Raw genomic sequence first — 15,225 nt, 5'->3', positions numbered from 1 at the left:
CGACAGATGACAGAGGCACTCTCCCATGAGAGCTGGGAGACAGTGGAGCAAGAGTTCCTCGTGTAGATACTCAGGAAGGAGAAAAATGATGTAGAGAAAGACATACAAATGAAAAATTCTGGCCCCATCAATGTTAAAGAGATTCTGAAGATCAGGGGAAGTGCTGCGGGGCTTTGGGCCCCCAGTGGTGCTTTGCGCTCTGCTAAGATCTGAGAGGTCGGTCTTTTAATTTTACTGTTTCCCTCCCCATCCCCCCATCCCCCCAGCTCCTGCAGAGGGAGTCTTAGCCTGGACTACCTGGGAAGCCCTGAGAGGCTGGTATTTTAGAGTCGCTCTCAGTGAGATTTGTATTACAACCCTCACATTTCATTATAATCTCTTACCGCAGAGACATTCGAAGGGTGATTGAGGGCTGAGAACCCAGCAGGGAGGTCTTCAAGATCTAATGCTGTATTTTTTTCAAGTATGAAGTGGTATTAGTTCTCTATTTATAGGTAAGAAAGTAAGACTGAAACTAGAGGTGAGCTAAAAGGTTACTGGACAGAGGAGCTTGGCAGGCTACAGTCCACGGAGTTGCAAAGAGTCAGACATGACTAAGCATGCATGCACACAAGAGGTTATGAAATGATAAGGAAAAAGCTATTCAGTCTCACTAGTAACACAAATGAGGTAAGCAAAAGCAATAGCATGCAGTCACAATTCGTCTCTCAGTTGAGCAAAACCTAAAGACTGGCAAAGCTCGTCACTGCGGAGGATGCCGCGGTTGGCAGTCTCACACACAGCAGGCACAAGGGCAAGCTGGGCGTGGTTCAGGGGAGCGGCCCGGCTCAAGAGTGAGAGCTACAGAAATCTAGGGCTGAGTCCTAAAGAAGCAAACTGTGTTCATGAAGATAGATAATCAGTACACTTCTATAACACTGAAAAATACAATATTGGCAAGTGACCTGAAAAGACAAGCATAAACACATTAACTCCTCTCTAAATGGCAAAGAAAAACATAAATCAAAGTATCATCTGTGACTGGGGATTTTAGAAGATTTTCTTTGTATTTTATGTATTTCTATGTAGCCTGTATTTTTTTTTTTTTTTTTTTTTTGGCCACTCTTCGAGGTATGTAGGATCTTAGCCCCCTGAGATGGGCTCAAACCCACACCTCTTGCAGTGGAATCTTAACCACTGGACTGCCAAGGAAGTCTGTATGCAGCCTGCATTTTATAAAAGAAAATATAACTTTAGTAGTAATCTAAATTAAGTATATTTAAAGAGGTTGTTATTGAATGGTGTCATTGACACATTATTTTAAATAAAAAATTTTAAATGCATATGGCAGCTTCCCCAAAAGAATGGAGATTATTATCACATTTAACTGAAGACAACAGCTCAGTGGATGGGCTTAGAAACATGTTCAGTATATCAAGTGTGGTGACCTCTGGCTAATGGGATTTCAGGGATACATTTACTTTTTCTCCATTTTTCCATGATATTTACATTCTCGACAATTATTTTTGTTTTACATTCTCGACAATTATTATATATTTTATTAAAAAAATAAAATGCTATGGGATGGGGAAGGAGGTGGGAGTGGGGTTCAGAATGGGGAACACATGTAAATCCATGGCTGATTCATGTCAATGTATGGCAAAAACCACTACACTATTGTAAAGTAATTAGCCTCCAACTAATAAAAATAAATGAAAAAAATAAAAATAAAACAGTGATTATAAAAAAATTTAATTTAAAAAAATAAAAAATAAAATGCTTTCATTAATGGGAAAAAGTAAAAACAGATATTTAAAGGATTGGATTCTATTTCTTTTCAAGAGGCTAGTGAAACTCTTATAAAAATCAAAAAATAAAAATAATTTCAGCCATGTTATAGTCCATGAGAGCTTTTCTAAATATAAGGGAAAAAAGTTGGAGAGTATGGGACTAGCAGATGAAAATTATATATTATGTATATTATGGATAAACAAAAAGGTCCTACTGTATAGCACTGGGAAGAATACTCAATTTCCTACAATAAGACATAATGGAAAAGAACACGCATGTGTATAACTGAATCACTTGCTGTACGCCAGAAACTAACACATTATAAGGAAACTTATAAACATTATAAGTAAATAATTAAATATTTTTAAAACTAGACTCATTTTCCTCCAACTGCTAAAGGTATTTTAGATGTCTCCTAAAAGGTTGTCTCTATATATATTCATTGATACGGTTCTTTTTAAAACAGTTAAACGGCATTGGATTAGACTGTGCTATCCATGCTAAACTTTTTCCAAAAAGGAATAAAATATTTTCACAAGAAATGGACAGAGGGAAGACAAAAAGACATAAAGACAAAAGGCCTAGCGGGAGGAAAAGGAGCGGGGTGGGGAGCAGGAGTGCAGCGGGCGGGAGAGAAGCCTTCGGAGGCCGGGAGACGGGGCCCGGCGGGAGAGTGGAGCCCACCCGGGGCCCGGGGCCCGGGCGCGTGACGGCGGAGCCCACCCAGGGCCCGGGTCCGGAGCGTCTGACGGCGGAGCCCACCCAGGGCCTGGAGCCAGGGCGCGTGACAGCAGAGCCCATCCAGGATCCGGGTCTGGAGCGTGTGAAGATAGAGCCCAGCCGGGGCCTGGGTCCGGGGCGCCTGACACGGGGGAGCCCACCCGGGCCCTGGTCCGGGGCGCCTGACGGTGGAGCCCATCCAGGATCCGGGTCCGGGGCGCGTGACGGCGGAGCCCACTCAGGGGCCCGGGTCCGGAGCGCGTGACGGGGGAATCCACCCAGGGCCCGGAGCCAGGGCGCGTGACGGGGGAGCCCACCCAGGGCCCGGGTCCGGGGCGCGTGACGGCGGAGCCCACCCGGGGCCCGGGGTCACTGTAACGACCCGCACAGACCAAGAGAAGCCGCGTGTGGAGTGGAGCGCCTGGGAGACAGCCCCGGCTGTCGGCGGGGTTCAGGAGGAAGGGGACCGGAGGGGCGGTGAGGAGAAGAAGTAAGACAGAGCAGTGGGAGGCTGACCAGCTAGTGAATCAGGCGCAACACAGCCGCTCTCTCAGGAGAGTGTGCCCCGTCGCTCAGTCGCTCAGTGCCCAGTCCTCTCCTTGCAGACCCTTGGACTGGAGCCCACCACGCTCCTCTGTCCATGGGATTTCCCAGGCAGGAATACTGGAGTGGGTAGCCATGCCCTTATCCATTCTCAGGACGTGTATTAAGAGTCTAATTCTCAATCCTCTGTTAAATAAAATTTCTACTTAGCTCACACAGGTCAACAATTAAGTTGTACTTTACAGCACTTAAACATCCAATGCCTTTTGGTTATGCTATAGAATAATTCTCCTAATCCAGGCTAAGTTGCTTCAGTCGTGTCTGCCTCTTTGTGACCATGTGGACTGGGGCCCACCAGGCTCCTCCATCCATGGGATTCTCCAGGCAAGAATACTGGAGTGGGTTGCCATTTCCTCCTCCAGGGGATCTTCCCCACCCAGGGATCAAACCCACGTCTCTTATGTCTCCAGCATTGGCAGGCAGGTTCTTTACCTATTGCCACCTGGGAAGCCCCAGTTCTAATAATAAGCTACTTTTAGTCACATTACTTAATACTAACACTACTATTACTACTACTAATAATAGTTACTGAGCCCTAACTATGTTTCAGACACCATGCTTGGCATTTTGCAGGCACTCACTTCATCCGCACAATATTATTATCCCTACCTATTTAAGAAGTTTAAAATAGATGATGATAAGTAAAATATTCAAGGTCTAAAAGATAATAGATGGTAAGCAATACCTTAAACTTGATGATTCGAAAATTACTGCACTTGACGAGTAACTAATATTCCTTATATAAAGTTAAGCACTTAGAATAATCTTGATATTAAGAATGGTATTTTTTAAGCCTAAATCCACTCACACAAGATTAGACTACCTAGCATTTAATCTTAACTTCTTCTTTTTGTTGTTTTAATGATATATATTTTCATACATTTTATAAGGGTATATGTTCCCAGATATCAGGGTTTGTAACCTTATAAGTTGGGCTTCCCAGATGTCGATATAGGTAAAGTACTCACCTGCCAATGCAGGAGACATAATGAGATGCGGGTTCGATCCCTGGGTCGGAAGATTCCCTAGAGGGGGGCATGGCATCTCACCCTGGTCTTCTTGCCTGGAGAATCTCCATGGACAGAGGAGCTTGGCAGGCCCCAGTCCATAGGGTCACACAGAGTCGGACAGGACTGAAGTGACTTAGCATGCATTACTAGAATTATTCTGTAGCATAACCAGGCATTTCATCTTTAAGTTCATCATCTCCCTGTCCCTCTTCACAAGTCTGAATGTCATATTTTACACTGGAGGAGACTTACCCACAAAATAATCATTGTGAGATACAATATACAGATCGTGGCCTGCCTGTGCTGCTTCAAATACCTCTTTATAGGGTTTTGGTGGATTCACCATATCTCGAGCGGACATTTCTGAAGAAAGAATGAATGAAATCAGTTTTAAGCTACTTTTCATCTCTTTGTAACATTTAAATTGACTAGAGCAAATGACAAACTAGGTATGCTGACTGCATAAGCTCCAGGGGCACAAAGCCAGCACACACAGAGATTGACCACCAGAGACAGGAATAGCCCAGGCGTTATGGTCTCAGGGACCCCCACTTGAATAGGCTCCCTCCCTAGAGTTCTGAAGAATGTTAACCACTTTGGTTGTCCTGAGCCACATGCCAAGCCCAATTAAATGCCCAATTTTAAGGATCTCAGGATAATTTTTATTTCAGTTTGCTCCAGACTTCCAAGATGATCTAGGCAAATTTGAATCACAAATCAGCTTCATAAGCCCTGGTGCCCTGTGGGGATGCCTTGATGCAAATTTTGACAGCTATAGACTACAGTGCACATCCTGAATCTGTAGTTGCGAATATCCATCTTTGAACAGGCCCAAGGTGCCAGGGAAATCACTGGCATCAGGAAGAAACTCTTCTTCCTTCTGGCCCCAAACCTAGAGCTAGAAGGTCTTCGTTGAATAGCTGCTTTCCCAGGACTGGTAGTTCCTGGCCATATATGCAGCGAATTATTTTGTCTTTATTATTTTCTGTAATGATTTTTAATATAATCCCATATGCAGTTTTCTCTTTGTACCTAACAACATACATTGAGGTGTTTTCTTTCTTTTGGACTGTCTGCCAAGAATTAGGGTCTGTAAACAAAACATTAAGAATCTGGAAGGTGGTCCTGTGCAGAATAATCCTGTAAAGCAGTGCTTCTCTTTTGATGTAGGAACCATTACACCTATTAATACACATACACGTGTTCTGGAGCATTCCTTCTATTACATATATAAATGAGTACTTTTCATATTAAATGAGCTAATCCTAGATAGCAGTTATGATATAACTATGGTAATTCTGTAATGTTCTGTCTGCTTAAATACAATTTTTTAATCCTATTTAAAAGGAAACAAAGATTTTACCTCTTCTAAAATATAATTTTAATATTTCAAATATTAACAAATTTTAACTTTATATGTGATACAATAAAGTACAACTGAAGATTTTGCCTTCCAAGACAAAGGCATAATTTATCTCCAGAACAGATACTACAATGTGAATGAAAAAACACCCTAATGGACCTTTTGGTAAGAAAGATAAGGTTCCTGGAGCAAAGCCTCAGCGGGTGCAGAAAGACAAAGAGAGAAGCACATTTCTCAGCAGGATGATAAAGAGACAGAATGTGAGGTCCCCTGTAATGATAGCACTGTACGGGGAGGGTAGGGACCTAAAAAGGCAGAATGTGAGAAGGTACTTAAAGGAAAATACCCAAGGGGGCAGGAGGTGGGGAGGCAGAGGAAAAAATGGCCTGTAACTAATGGTAAGTCACTTGTTGAAATACATGCGCCACCCCCTCTCCAGATGAGAGAGGAGTCTGCCCTGACACTGCCTGTTCGCTTAATAAGCAGGTACACATCGTGGACCGGCATGAATGAGTGCTGTATGCACCATTTGCCAAACTTATCTGTTCCGTGGTCTATTGTATGAAACCGAGTTTCATAAAGAGTTGAGAGTTACACAGTGACCTAGGGAACAGACAAGGGCGAGGGGTCTCGGGGAGGGAAGCATTGGGAGTTTCGGATTAGAAGAGGGAAGCTGTTACATACAGGGTAGATAAGGAACAAAGTCCTTGGCATGGCACAGGCAACTATATCCAGTCTCCTGGGATAAACCACAATGGAAAAGAACACAAAAAATGTATATACAAAGAATGTATATATACAGCTGGAATCAACAGAACATTTGTACATCAACTGCTCTTCAATTTAAAAAGAAATTTTTTAAAAAGAGTTGAGAGTTACAAGCACATCAGAGGCATTGGTGGAAATAAAACCCATCAGTAGATGCCCAGGGGGAAGGGATGGCAGCCCTCACAGCTGGTCTCAGCGTTCCTGAGTCCCTTTCCTGTAACTGCAGCGACTCTGCTCTGCGCCCTGAACCCACGGCCTTGACACACATCAGCTCTAAGGCCTCTGGGCCTGAGAGTAACTTTCTTGCTATGATCCTGTCTTTCATTCCTGACGTCATCTGCACCAGCACTAAATAAATCCCAATAAGATACTGAATCCCATTTTCTAAGAAAACATTTTATCACTCCCTCCCACCCCTTATTTTCACTACCTCTGACGATTGCTGTCCCAAATGTCGTATTGAGTAAGTCCAGGCCTTTAGGCAATCCTGGTGTCTGATCATGAGACTTTCCTAACGGTGCCCGTCGATTGCTAAAATATACTGATTCCTTTTTATCTTTCATTTTCTGTTGAAACGTTGTTATAGGCTGTGGGTTGATCAATACCTTTGCCTAAAGAAGTCATACAAAGCAAAGATATAACAACCAAAAAAGAAAGAAAGAAAGAAATCTGAACATTGAAACTCAACAGCCAGGGAGAAGAGAATATGATAGTGGAAAAACATTTCATGATCGTTGCCTTGGTTCACCTTCAAACCCACCATCGGATTGGGACTGTGCAGCTTAGACATGTTGAAACATGACTTTTCACTGGGGCTAAAGTGTTTACGAGGGCAGCTCCCTGGTTCCGCAGCTCGAATATTCCAGAGGAGTGGGAATGAAGAGCACAATAGCCACGAGAGCCCCACAGGTTCCCTGCAGGTTCGAGAGCCGGCCTTGTGCTCCTGGACTGTCCACTCAGTCAGGGGCAGGTGACACGGAGACCCCGCGCGCCCACAGCGCACCAGCACGCACACAGCGCACCAGTACGCACACAGCGCACACACAGCGCCCACAGCACACACACAGCGCACCAGCGCGTACACAGCGCACACACAGCGCACCAGCAAGCACACAGCATGCACAGCGCACCAGCGTGCACACAGCGCACCAGCGCGCACAGTGCACACAGCACACCAGCACGCACACAGCACACATAGTGCACACAGAGCGCACAGCGCACACAGCGCACATAGCGCATGCACAGCGCACCAGCACGCACACAGCGCACCAACGCACACACAGCACACCAGCACGCACATAGCGCACACAGCGCACAGACAGCGCACCAGCGCACACAGCACACACAGCACACCAGCACGCACACAGTGCACACAGCGCACACACAGCGCACCAGCATGTACACAGCGCACCAGCGCACACACAGCACACACAGCACACACATAGCGCACCAGCGCACACAGCATACCAGCACACACACAGCGCACACAGCGCACACACAGCACACAGCACACCAGCGCACACACAGCACACCCGCACGCACACAGCGCACACAGTGCACACACAGTGCACAGCACACCAGCGCGCACACAGCGCACACACAGCGCACAGCGCACCAGCACGCACACAGCACACACACAGCGCACACACAGCACACACACAGCGCACCAGCACTCACACAGCGCACAGTGCACACACAGCGCACACAGCGCACCGGCGCGCACACAGCACACACAGTGCACACAGTGCACACACAGTGCACACATAGCGCACAGCACACCAGCGCGCACACAGCGCGCACAGCACACAAGCACACACACAGCTCACACACAGCGCGCACAGCGCACCAGTGCGCACACAGCGCACACACAGCGCACACACATAGCACCAGCAAGCACACAGCACACACAGCATGCACAGCGCACCAGCGTGCACACAGCGCACCAGCGCGCACAGTGCACACAGCACACCAGCATGCACACAGCACACATAGTGCACACAGAGCGCACAGCGCACACAGCGCACATAGCGCACGCACAGCGCACCAGCACGCACACAGCGCACCAGTGCACACACAGCGCACCAGCGCGCACACAGCACACACACAGTGCACAGCGCACCAGCGCACGCACAGCGCACACAGCGCGCACAGCGCACCAGCATGCACACAGCACACCAGCACGCACACAGCGCACACACAGCACACCAGCACGCGCACAGTGCACCAGCACACACACAGTGCACACACAGCGCACACACAGTGCACAGCGCACACAGCGCACAGTGCACCAGAGCGCACACAGCGCACCAACGCACACACAGCACACCAGCACACACACAGAGCACACACAGCGTGCACAGCGCACAGCGCACCAGCACGCACACAGCGCACCAACGCACACACAGCACACCAGCACACACACAGAGCACACACAGCGTGCACAGCGCACAGCGCACCAGCGCGCACACAGTGCACCGGCAAACACACAGTGCACACACAGTGCACACAGCACACAGCGCACCAGCGCGCACACAGCACACCAGCACACACACAGCACACACAGCGCACACACAGTGCACCAGCGCGCACACAGCGCACACACAGTGCACACAGCGCACCAGCACGCACACAGCGCACACAGCACGCACACAGCGCACACACAGCGCACACAGCGCGCTGACGTCTCCGGAAGCGGCACCCAGCCTCTGTCGTCGCCGCACTTTACCGAACCTTGACAGCACCTCTCTTTGTGAGTGAGTGAAAGTCACTCAGTTGTGTCCGACTCTTTGCGACCCCATGGGCTATACAGTCCATGGGCTTCTCCAGGCCAGAATACTGGAGTGGGTAGCCTTTCCCTTCTCCAGGGGACCTTCCTGACCCAGGGGTGGAACTGGGGTCTCCTGCATTGCAGGCGGATTCTTTACCAGCTGAGCTATCTTGGGGAAGCCCACCCCTTTTTACCGTGGGAAAATGAAATGCGGCTCGGCTTTTATCATCCAAGGGGACTATACGCAGTTTGGGGCTTACGCCGTTGACTTTCCCGCACTCGCTCTTGCCTACGGCTGCTTGGATTTTTTCATTAAGAGCAGGAAGGAGGTTGGGACTGATGATTTCACTAACACTCCATTTGTGCATTTTCCCCTTGGAAGTGAATAACATACAGGGAAAAACAGAAAAGAAGTTACCGGTATTGAAGTTTTCGATCTTATTCCGTGTGTCAAGGAAGGTGCGATTTGGGGATCATTTGCTCTGCCGTAAAATACTCTTTCGGCTCCAGCGGGTGGATATCTGAAGTTGAAAAATTTTTTTGCCTCAGGTGGGGTCATTAGCTGCCAACAGTGAGAAGAAAATAGAATCATCAAGTACAGTTGATTGATATCAGCAAGGCTGATCTATACCAATCAATGAACTTAATTATACGTGAGTATAACAAGCACCTGGGGAACTCCAGCACCCAATAATAAAACATCCTGAAAGGTTTTTTAATGGAAATAAGCAACGTATTTTTAAAGTTATATTTAGCAGCAGCAGCATGGATAGACCTAGAGATTATCACACTGAGTAAGCCAGACAGAGAAAGACATATCATGATATGCCTTATATCTAGAAAATATCATACTAGATTATCACACTAAGTCAGACAGAGAAAGACAGATATCATGATATGCCTTATATCTGAAATCTATAAAGATGATACAAATGAACTTATCTACAAAGCAGAAATGGAGTCACAGATGTAGAATTATGATTACCAAAGGGGAAAGGAGGTGGGGGATAAATTAGGAGTTTGGGATTAACATATACACACTACTGTATATAAAATAGGTAACTAGTAAGAACCTATTGTATAGCACAGGGAACTCTACCTACATGGGAAAAGAACCTAAAAAAGAGTGGATGTAGGTGTGTGTATATATATATAATTCACTTTGCTGTATTTCTGAAACTAACAGAACATCATAAATCATCATGAATCAACTATACTCCAATAAAAATGAGTTATATTTAGAAAACAACCAGAAGTATTTAGGTTAGGAAGCATACCATTAAAGACTATTTCCTATCTAAATAAATGGAAATATCCAGTAGTTTTCATAGAGCTGGAAATCGTAAGCCTTCCTCATTCAAACTCTACAGAAGGTCTTCATTTCAGTTCAGTTCAGTTCAGTCACTCAGTCATGTCCGACTCTTTGCGACCCCATGAATCACAGCACGCCAGGCCTCCCTGTCCATCACAAACTCCTGAAGTTTACTCAAACTCATGCCCATTGAGTCGGTGATGCCATCTAGCCATCTCATCCTCTGTCGTCTCCTTCTCCTCCTGCCCCCAATCCCTCCCAGCATCAGGGTCTTTTCCAATGAGTCAACTCTTCGCATGAGGTGGCCAAAGTATTGGACTTTCAGCTTGAGCATCAGTCCTTCCAGTGAACACCCAGGACTGATCTCCTTTAGGATGGACTGGCTGGATCTCCTTGCAGTCCAAGGGACTCTCAAGAGTCTTCTCGAACACCATAGCTCAAAAGCATCTATTTTTCGGCGCTCAGCTTTCTTTCCAGTCCAACTCTCACATCCACACATGACCACAGGAAAAACCATAGCCTTGACCAGATGGACCTTTGTTGGCAAAGTAATGTCTCTGCTTTTTAATATGCTGTCTAGGTTGGTCATAACTTTCCTTCCAAGGAGTAAGCGTCTTTTAATTTCATGGCTGCCATCACCATCTGCAGTGATTTTGGAGCCCAAAAAAATAAAGTCTGACACTGTTTCCACTGTCTCCCCATCTATTTCCCATGAAGTGATGGGACCAGATGTCATGATCTTAGTTTTCTGAATGTTGAGCTTTAAGCCAACATTTTCACTCTCCTCTTTCACTTTCATCAAGAAGCTTTTTAGTTCATCTTCACTTTCTGCCATAAGGGTGGTGTCATCTACATATCTGAGGTTATTAAAATACAGTAAAACAAAAATCCAAATGGACTACATTAAAGTTATGCAACTCAACTCGCATAAGGAATGTTGAATATTGTTTACGTTAGGTTCAGACAAATGCATATTGAAAACACTCACCCTGGGAAATTTTTCAGTCAAGCAGGTTGCAACTCTGTATCCAGTCGGAAGAACTTTCCCTGCCTAAGGGGAGAAAAGCAGTAATTGGTCATTGTGAGGGTACAGGGAATGTATTTCCAATTTGGCCTATGCTTCTAACACTTCAACTACTTAACACAAGAAAAAATAGGAATAGCGAATAGCAAATAGCAAATCTAAAACCATCCTGATGTATAATGCAAACATTATATGCTATGTATATTTTAAGTTTACCTTTATTTATTTATTTATTTTACAGTTTAGGAACTCTGCAACTCGCTACGGGATTCCGCTTTCAGAAATACCTTGTCATAGTGCACAGGTTAATTATCAGCTATTCTATTACCATCAGTTCAGTGGGACTGTGACTGAACTCAAGCTAAATACAAACTATAAGTATTTCTGAGTGTGCATGCGTGTGTTTACATTATGGGTGTATTTCCGCCGACACCCTAGCTTTTGATATATGCGAACATGTGCCCCCTGGCCAGCTCCTTCTGTGAATGGTCCAAACCTCATTTGGCTTTGTTCACTTATTTCTAATCTGGGTCTTATCTGTCCTTCTCTTGCCCAAGCAAAGATTATAACTGCTCATTCCCAGCCCTTTATCATTTCCCCTTTATCATTTCAAGGCAGCTGATAGCTGTTTTTGCAAAGCATAAGTTTCTCTTTAAAAAACAAAGAGAAAGAAATCCCGTAAGAGGTTCTAGGTCTCTGGAGGGGGCGGGGGAGAATTGGTGAAAAGCAGAGAGGCTGAGAGCTGGGTGGAGGGATGACTGTACAGGCATTGGCAGGGGGTAGATGGATTAGATGAATGAGGGATGGCTGGATGACAATACAGACAGACGGATACAGATGAATAGGTGGAAGTTTTTTATTATGATGAACATTAACTGCAGAATTACCCTTAGAGGGAGAACCAACAAAGATTAAGAGAGTATCTTGATGACATCTGAGTACAAAAGAGGATGCCCACAGACATGCTCAGACAGAGAATTTAATTCATTTGCCAAAGAGTGGGGCTTCCCTCCTGGCTCAGTGGTTAAGAATTTGGCTGCCAGTGCAGGAGACACAGATTCAATCCCTGGGTCAGGAAGATACCCTGGAGAAGGAAATACCCACTCCAGTATTCTTGCCTGGTGAGCTACAGCCCATGGGGTTGCAAAAGGGTCGGACACAACTGAGCGACTAAACCAACAACAGCAACAAATGGAAGAAAATAGGAACTCTTGATGGGACAGAGTAAGGAAGGATTGAGGGAGGTGATTAGTAAGATTGAGAGGAGACTTGCCTGATGGTCCACTGGGCAGGGCTCTGTGCTCCCGATGCAGGGGCACAAGTATGATCCCTTTTGGGGACACTAAGATCCTTCATGCTGCATGGTATGGCAAAAAAATAGAATAAAATAGGAAGAAAGAAAAGAAAATTTGAGCGAAAAGTGAGTGGAGGGAAAGATGAAACAATAACGTCAGAGGCCAGGGACCCAGGATGAGAACTGGCCAGTGACACGCAGCCCAGCCTTTACGCCAAATCTGGAGTAAATTCTACTTATAACGACACAAAGGGAGAAGAATCCAGTGTAAAAAAGGAAAGGGACTGTGTTCTAACTTGAGCTGAAGAGAGTGGGGAAAAGAGAGGAGAGATATGTGACCTTTTCCATTTCCTTTAATTTTGATAGACAAGTAATTCTTTAATTCAGCTGGAAATTAGAAGAAATCTCAGAGGTATCAGGGAACATAAAGTTTCTCTTACCATGCATGTTATATAAGCACCAACCATTCTTTTAAATATTTAATGGGAAGATTACTTCCTAAAGCTGGGGACACCCAGGGCAGTTACTCTCCAGATGACAGATGATTAGAGAGATGGAAGGAAGGATGGGTAGACTGACAGGTCCATCAGTCCATGGCCTGATGTCCCTCATCCACTTCCCTTCAAGTGTTTGACAGTAGATATTCCAGGTTTCCATCATGCAAACATTTTATTGGACAGAAATACCCTCGATATTCCTCCCAGAGTTGCCCACTTGGAAAGCAGTTTGACTCCAAACCAGTAGCTATAATCAGGTTTGGATGTCCTCAGGTTGTTTGATGCGGGGCACAAAGATGGAAGCCATCATATCTGATTTCCGTCTGTGGCGTCATCATAATACATGTGTTCATCGCCTCCAGTCATGGAGCTCTTCTTATTTCAGTTGTTCTCAAGGATGCCTGCTCATCAGCTTGAGGTATGAAGGATGCAGAACTCGCCACCCCCAAACATGCCTCTTGGGCATAAGGATTATGTTGAACTGATTGCTTTAATGAGTAGCAAACATGAGCACAGCTCTGAAAACAGAGTAGAAGCTGCCCTTCTGTAAGGACTGCACGCATTTCACAAAGAAGGTTACTTGTAAACGTGTCTCCTTCTCTGTATGAGGAAGAGAAGTTTGGATCTAAATGTCCAGAAACTTATCAATGGAGAAGATACCAATTTAAACTGTATAATAAACCTTACCCTTGCTTACCATGCTTCCCCTGGTAACCTGCCATAGCTGGCCTTCTTTTTGCACCAATTGGTTTTTTTTTTCATAGTTACATGAGCTTTTTTAAAAAATTGAAGTATAGTTGATTTACCATGTGTTAATTTCTGCTGTCCAGCAAAATGATTGAGTTATACATATATATTAAAATATTCTTTTCCATTATGCTTTATCACAGGATACTGAATATAGTTCTCTGTTAACATCTTTTTTTGTCTTTAGCTAAATGGCACTTGTAGTGGTGGCTTGAGCCATCTTGGAGTTACTCAGTTTTCCTGGTTTTTTTCTGTGTACATATGAGGTATACATGTTAATAAATATGTTTGTTTTTCTCTTGTTAATGTCTTTCATCACATAAGGTTCTAGTCTAGAACTCAGAAAGGTAGAAGGAAAATTATTTTCCCTTCCCTATCATTTCTCTGTCAAGTTCCAAGACATGAATATACTCTCTTCTTCATAGCCTACACTTTGAATCTATGTATTTGAATGAATACCAAACATAATCCCCCAGTTTGGTGAAAATCTGTTGTGTAATTTTTCATGTGGTGCAGTAACAGACAAGCAAAATGAACTTTTGTCTTAGGTGTATAAACTACTAAATACGCAACAATAGGCAAATGGTCAAATAAAATACACTACCTTCAAATGATATGCTATCACGGAATTGTTTAAAATCATGTATATAAACCATTTTTAAATGTTCATGAAACAACATGAATTTAAAACAGATATAAATTTGTATCGTACAAATTCACAGAACCTCATGTCTGTTGGCAATACGCACAGAACAGACACAAAAAGGTGTGAGCTGTGATTGCCATTTCTGAGTGGTGCATTTTTTGTTGTTGTTGTTCAGTCACTAAGTCGTGTCTCACTTCGAGACCCCATGGACTGCGGCGCACCAGGCTACTCTGCCCTTCACTGTCTCCCAGAGTTTGCGCCAATTCATGTCCATTGAGTTGGTGATGCTATCTAACCACCTCATCCTCTGTCGCCCCCTTCTCCTTCTGCCTTCAATCTTTCCCATCATCAGGGTCATTTCCAATGGGCCAGTTCTTTGCATCAGTTGGCCAAAACATTGGAGCTTCAGCTTCAGCATCAGTCCTTCCAATGATTATTCAGGGTTGATTTCCTTTAGGACTGACTGACTTGATCTCCTTGCAGTCCAAGGTACTATCAAGAGTCTTCTCTAACACCACAGTTTGAAAGTATCAGTTCTTCGGTGCTCAGCCTCCTTTATGGTCCAACTCTCACATCCATACATGACTATTGGGAAAACCATAGCTTTGACTATAAAGACCTTTGTCAGCAAAGTGAGGTCTCTGTTTTTTAATACACTGTCTAGATTTGACATAGCTTTCCTTCCAAGGAGCAAGTGTCTTCAT

At 44.9% G+C, this 15,225-nt stretch overlaps 1 protein-coding gene across 1 annotated transcript in view; it reads right to left on the bottom strand.

The window, feature by feature from the left end:
- The window catches only part of EFHB (EF-hand domain family member B), a 59,356-nt gene that overhangs the window by 31,388 nt on the left and 12,743 nt on the right, over window positions 1–15,225 (bottom strand). Inside the window, exons 2-5 of the mRNA XM_061167953.1 lie at window positions 11,302–11,364; window positions 9,420–9,563; window positions 6,665–6,845; window positions 4,356–4,466 (exon numbers count right to left, since the gene is read on the bottom strand). Coding sequence (XP_061023936.1) covers window positions 4,356–4,466; window positions 6,665–6,845; window positions 9,420–9,563; window positions 11,302–11,364 — 499 coding nt within the window. The remainder of the gene's footprint in view (window positions 1–4,355; window positions 4,467–6,664; window positions 6,846–9,419; window positions 9,564–11,301; window positions 11,365–15,225) is intronic.

This window comes from Dama dama, chromosome 19, assembly GCF_033118175.1.
Source record: "Dama dama isolate Ldn47 chromosome 19, ASM3311817v1, whole genome shotgun sequence".
Lineage (NCBI taxonomy): Eukaryota > Metazoa > Chordata > Mammalia > Artiodactyla > Cervidae > Dama > Dama dama.
This window is presented reverse-complemented; position numbering and strand designations above follow the sequence as displayed.